At 48.6% G+C, this 5,988-nt stretch overlaps 2 protein-coding genes across 2 annotated transcripts; one reads left to right on the top strand and one right to left on the bottom strand.

Annotated features, from left to right (window-relative positions):
* Positions 1-150: 150 nt before the first annotated feature.
* Positions 151-1,533, top strand: SARC_07119 (hypothetical protein; the record flags this gene model as incomplete). Its single annotated transcript, XM_014298953.1, has 3 exons — positions 151-768; positions 818-899; positions 1,178-1,533. 3 exons carry the CDS (start codon positions 151-153, stop codon positions 1,531-1,533), a joined length of 1,056 nt encoding a protein of 351 aa, XP_014154428.1.
* Positions 1,527-5,720, bottom strand: SARC_07118 (hypothetical protein). Its single transcript, XM_014298952.1, has one exon. It carries the CDS (start codon positions 5,609-5,611, stop codon positions 1,634-1,636), a length of 3,978 nt encoding a protein of 1,325 aa, XP_014154427.1. The 5' UTR covers positions 5,612-5,720; the 3' UTR covers positions 1,527-1,633.
* Between the last annotated feature and the right edge of the window lie 268 nt (positions 5,721-5,988).

The raw sequence follows: 5,988 nt of genomic DNA, 5'->3' as shown, positions 1-5,988 counted from the left end.
ATAAATCCTACGGACTTTAGTCCGTTGTGGTATATTTTATAATTTCTCTCTAACATTTATATATATATATGTCGATGTTTGTCTGGATGCAGCCGTTAGATTCAAAACATATCACACGGCATGATATGAATTTTACTTCCATATCCACATATGTACAGGCATCCACTCACTCCTGGAATTTCCCATTGCATCGTACGCGTACTAACGGATCATCCTTACGTCATCACCAGAGGCCTAGCCGAAACAGCAACGGTGGACAGCGAAGAGCTCGAAACCCAACTGCAACCGCTAGCTCCAGAGGGCGAGGAATTGCCTGCAGTCACCGAGATGGACGACATCCTAGAAGACTGTATCAACTGCTTCAGGAACGTTGAGTTGAACGCAGCGCGAGAGTCAGCGCAGTCGACAGACGCGGAATTAGACGATCTAAGCCTGGCTGCCAAGGAGTTGTGGGAGCTAGACACGAACCGGCTAGAGCCGGATGTCGACTACCATGTGAATTTGCAGGATGGTAAGGACGCATACCAGAGTGGGAATGCGGCGGAGATGCCTCTGTTCCAGTATGTGGATAAGCACGTGTTCAGAAGGCCGACATTCGCAGCGTTTTACAAGCTTCTGGACAACTATGAGAGGAGTACTGGCCAGGAAGAGAGCGCGAGCAACACGGAAAGGGCTGAGAATAGCGACTTTCTTACCAAGATTATGCGCACGCCCTGTATGGAGTTCTGTTACAACTACTGCCGGGAGAAAGGTGCGTTGCCCGATGAGGTGTCTGACGGGCGAATTTAAGGCGTTCCTGTACACGCTGTGGTTCCAGTTCTACAGACGAGATAACCGCAATGACTCGTCCGGGTTTGAGCACGTGTTCGTGGGCGAGGAACGCGACGGCAAGGTTATCGGTATGTACCACTGTGGTCTGGATACTAGTCGCACTGCACTAGTTTTAGCTTGCTAGAACTCTCAGCTACGGTTGGTCTCGGCAGTTTGTGCGTTGCCATACTTTGTGCTCAGAGTTTGATACGAGCTGAATACAAAGTGCCGCTACATACCGATAGCTTACCCCTTGAACGTCATCAATATCAGTGTCTCGTTGGTATATATCTTTCCTTATTTATGTGCATCTGCATGTTACTGGCTACGCCCTCACACATTCACAATGTATAAACTCGTACAACAGGGCTACACAACTTGTTACAGTTGCTCATAGAGGAGCGTCGCAAAGCGCTCAATTACAAAGGATACGTGATACCCCGCAGACGCACACAAGATCCCACCGCCTTTGACCAAGTACTGACCCTCCAGTTCGAATGGGAGGGTGAGCTTGAGCCTGTGAGCACGTGTTTTATTGGGGTTTCCCCCGAGTTCGAGATGGCGCTGTACACTCTGATGTTCCTGTGTGGAGGCGAAGAGAATGAAGTGACTGTCGGGGGGTATGATCTAACGGTTGTGTGCCACAAGATTGGCCGCACGAACCCGAAGATTGGATCCGCTTTCCCAAAAAAGAGATTAGAGCAGTCAATAAATGGTACCTAATCGATCACAACCAGCGCAAAAGAAGAACAGATTTTTCCAAAATCAAGTTTTAATATAGTCGTGTCGTTACACCTGCAGATGGGAATTCGCGCTAGCCAGACTATTTAGAGCCCGCAATTGGTGTTGTACCGTAACGACTAGAGTTAGCGTACTGGTTTTCCATACCGTTGTTCTTACTGAAAGAATCAACGTTATACCTGTACGAGCCACCATCAAAGGTACCAACCATGTTTGTCTTCTCGCTACTGTCTCCGTGCATAGTGCATTCTAGACTAGAGCCACTTCCGCCTCCACTGCCGCTTTCGCTCGAAGACTGGCTCTGTTGCGTACCATTTGCATAGTTGTGTTGTTGTTGGTATCGGTGCTGTACAAACCCGTCGTTTGTATTGCCACTAAAATTGTTCTGTGTATTGCCACTTAAACTGTTCTGTGCATTGTCACAAAAGTTGTTCTGTGCATAGCTACTAATATTGTTCCTAAAGTTTTTCTGTGCATTGCTACCCAAACTGCTCTGACTATTATAGCCGTTTGAGCCTTCCGTACCATCTCCGGACGGGGTAGACTTTGTGTTGCTCCAGCTGTTGTTGTATCGATAAGTGTTCCTGTCCAATGTACTATTCGCCATGGCATTCACATCACCGTCGCCGTTCACGAAGCTATCGTTCCCCAGCATGTTCCCGCTACTATTCAGCATCTGATTCTGATTCCATTCCGGATATTGTCCTCCACCACTACCTCCATGTCCATGCATGGCACAAGACCCGCCACCATTGTTCGAGTGGGCATCGTTTCCATGGCTACATGACTGTCGCGGCGAATAAACCTCGTTGGCCGTATTGGGGCGTTGTATCCCATTCCCTTTCTGTCTGTGCCTCGGAGGCGGCAACTGGTTCTGGGGGCTCAGCTTGCGGTTGCTAATTTGTGCAAACCTTGGCGACCTGTTTCTCGGGTGCGAATGTGATCTCTTACGAGCATGGATATCATCATCATACAGTTCACCTTCTTGTCCTTGACTGCCCTGTCCTTGTAGTGCCTGCCCCGACTGGTTCAACATATAACGCTGCAGTGAATCCTGCATCTGAGTTCTGTGAGTGTAGTGCTCTCTTCCTCTTATAGGCTGAGTCATATGAAGTTTCTGACCACCAGATGTTTGATCATTAGCTATCCAGTTTCCAGTATTTCTTCCTCTATCAAACTCCAGTGACTGAGGCTTGGATTCCCTATTCTGAGTGAAATATCCAAGGGATCGTGTTCGTATAGTATTCGCACGTTCCACATGCTCCGACGGGTGCTTGTACAATCTGTCCTTGTCCACATTCGATCCTAGCAGTTTGGTTAAGTCAAAGCTGTTGCTAACCGCACGGCTCTTGAAGTTCTCTCGAGTTGATTCCTGAGTACCATTCTGCGTTTGCGGGAAGCTGTGCCGATTCCGATACTGCCCGTGTGTATGTCCAAATGTTTCACCGGACATATGTGGTGCACCTTGCGGATGCATACCACAACCACCGGAGTGCTGCTGTGAACCTTGTTGTTGTTGTTGTTGTTGTGATTCGTGTTGTTGCATGTTGCCATTCTGAACGTTATGTGCAGTGGAATGACCACTGACAATACCATGGATTTCCCCCGAAAAACTATCGAGGTGGTGCTCGTGGCGACGACCACCATGGACATGCGATGATGGCATAGCCATCTCTGTCTTCCTCCCCTTCGTACTCCCTGAGACTCCCAAATTATGCCGGGAAGCTGGCGAGTGAAACCGATCTATATCCCGCCGAGTATTTGTCCCCTGGTAGTTTTGACTGCTGCTCTGGGCGTCGTCCCGGCCCACACTGTCAAAGGTAGGCTGTCCTGGAGCGACTTGTCTGGAGGCTTGAGTGGTGGAGAATTTAACGCCAAGCGCACGTGGTGGTTTGCGGTCACATTTGTTCGCCGAAATCTCTTCCGGAGGAGGTCGGCCGATCCTTAAGACACTCTGGTGCGGGCTCTTTTTTGAAATACTGTTCTGATCCTTCTTTCCATGTCCATTCGTCTGCCACTGTGGTATTGGTACTTGCTGGACATTTTGTTGTGGTTGCTGCAACGGAACCAACTGTTGTGTGCCGTCTGGAAGCATAACTAGCATCATCTGATGGTTGACTGTCTGTGTTTGCGTGTGACCCCCAGCGGATATTTGCAATAAGACAGGCTGAGATTGTTGTCCCTCCATTTTTACAATTCCAGGTTGCCCTTGCATAGGTATAACCCCAGGTTGCGGAGTGAGTGTGCATCCGGCGGGCACAGCAAATATAAGACCTTGTGTCTGACTCATCTGTAGCGGCTGCTGGGGTTGCTGGGGTTGCTGTGTGCCAGACGGTTCACCGCGGAGGTTGTTGAATATGCTATCTTGATTGTGCTTGATTCGGTAGTGAAGATGTCGGGCGTGCTTGGAGGCGTACTTTCGTCCACATCTCTCGTACTCGCACATATATGATCGCTTCAGCTCGGAGTTGGACCGTCTATTAGTCTTTCCTTTAGCCTTGGGTTTCCTTTTGGTTTTGGGGGCAGTATGTAGCTTCATGTTTTCCTGCATAGAAATAATTGTAGTTGCTGCATCGTCAAGCTGAGTGGCAACGTCGCCTGTTCTGATAGCCCGAGCTCTAGGCGGCCCTTTCGGTACGCCCGATTTCTTTCCTCTTTGTCTTGAATTTTTGCCTCTAGAACTTTTAGATTCATCAATGGACTGTGCAGTCTCAAAATTCTCGAGACGTTCATTCGAGGTGCCTGAATTATGTCCCTGTCTGCCATCGACCGTGGTACTGGTCATTGATCGTATTTGCTCGGCCCTGTTACCAGCAGCAGCAAAATTTCCACTGTCCATTCCCTGGGTGGCACTAGACACACTTTTCTCATCTGTACTTCCTTCACTGACGCGCCCAGTCCTGCGGATGCGCATACTTGCAGACGTCTCTCCATCCGGAGATTGTGACGAACTTTGACTTCCACCACCGGACCTTGTGCTTCCAGTTGCACTCAGACCCATTGTCACTGTTTTACACTCACTGTTCGAAGATCCTTGTGAAGAACTACTTTTCCGATTGTTGCGGCTCTCACCGAACTCTGTGGCACCGCCACTTGCCGGACTACCACTAGTGCTGGCGTCAAACCCTATCTCAGCGACATTTCTCGTCTTGCTGTCACTGTCGTTGTTTGCACTGGAGGTCACTGTACATCGGTCATCATCGGTACGTGCACTGGCCGTGTCGCGCTTGACCGCGGTTCTTTGACTATCCTTCGAGTCACTGGACGTGGTACCTCCATCGGTGCTCGTCTCTCTTCCGATGCGCACTTCTTCGCTGTTCGGACATCTTCCTTCACCACCGTAAACGCTCTGGTTTTCGTCAGTTGCATTTTCATCAACATTCCCGCGAGCACTCACAACACTATTGTCACTGCACCTCGCAATTTGATTCTCACTAGTATCCGACTGCCTATCTTCGGTACTCGTTCCGCGAAGCACTGGGACTTCGCATATTGAACTTACGAAGTCCGAGTTTGCTCGACCATCCGTTGTTGCATCTTTTCCGTCGGATCCATTTCTATAGGACGATTTCTCTGTTCCATGATAACGAGTATCCAAAATACTATGCTCATTGTCACCAGGCCGATCCGGATTTTGTTTCTCACAGTCAGAACTCGAAAATGTTGGGTGTGGGACACGAGCATGAGTTAGGTTGGTATTGCTACCGCCACTCGCCTCGGCTCTGTCCGTGTATTCGTTTGAGTCAGTAAAATCATCCCCTGCCCGACCCTCGCCAAGACTAAATGTCATGGTCTGTGCGTCATTACTGGTTACAATTCCCGTTGCGTAACGGCGAATGACGGGCTCGTCGACATTGCTTCCACGTTGACGAGTCGTCTCAAAAGTATTGGAATCTGCCGAACTTTCGTGTCTGGTTCCAATCTTCTCATTGGTTTGCGGAGAACTGCCTCCATCAGAACCGCTGCTACTACTAGACTCCAGATGAAGTATTCCAACGATCGAATGACTTTTATAGCCCGTTCCGTGCTTCATGTTGGCTGACAACCAGTTATGATACATTTTTAGCTTCCTTTTATGTGATGTTGTATTTGCTATGTTGATTCCGAACAAACTTCGAAGTCTAAATCTTGATGCGGCACCTTTTCTTGCAGTGCACAAAGCCTACCGTATACCTGCGCGGCGTATCCCAATGAATTGCTGTTTATAATCTGATACGAATGAAACGAGTTACCACGTACATTAGTACCTAAAAATTTGTAGCGACAATAAAATACATCGACATGTCGGCACTCTCAAGCTACGTATGATTAATACCGGTTCAAATTAAAAAGCATCCGATGCCGGAACTATTAAGCACAGCCAAACTTTTACAAACCGACCTGATAAAAACGGCTAGAACGTACCTGTTCTCTGCTGACTAATCGCACCATTGAGAT

The sequence above is a fragment of the Sphaeroforma arctica genome, assembly GCF_001186125.1.
Source record: "Sphaeroforma arctica JP610 unplaced genomic scaffold supercont1.543, whole genome shotgun sequence".
In the NCBI taxonomy this organism is placed as follows: Eukaryota; class Ichthyosporea; order Ichthyophonida; genus Sphaeroforma; species Sphaeroforma arctica.
This window is presented reverse-complemented; position numbering and strand designations above follow the sequence as displayed.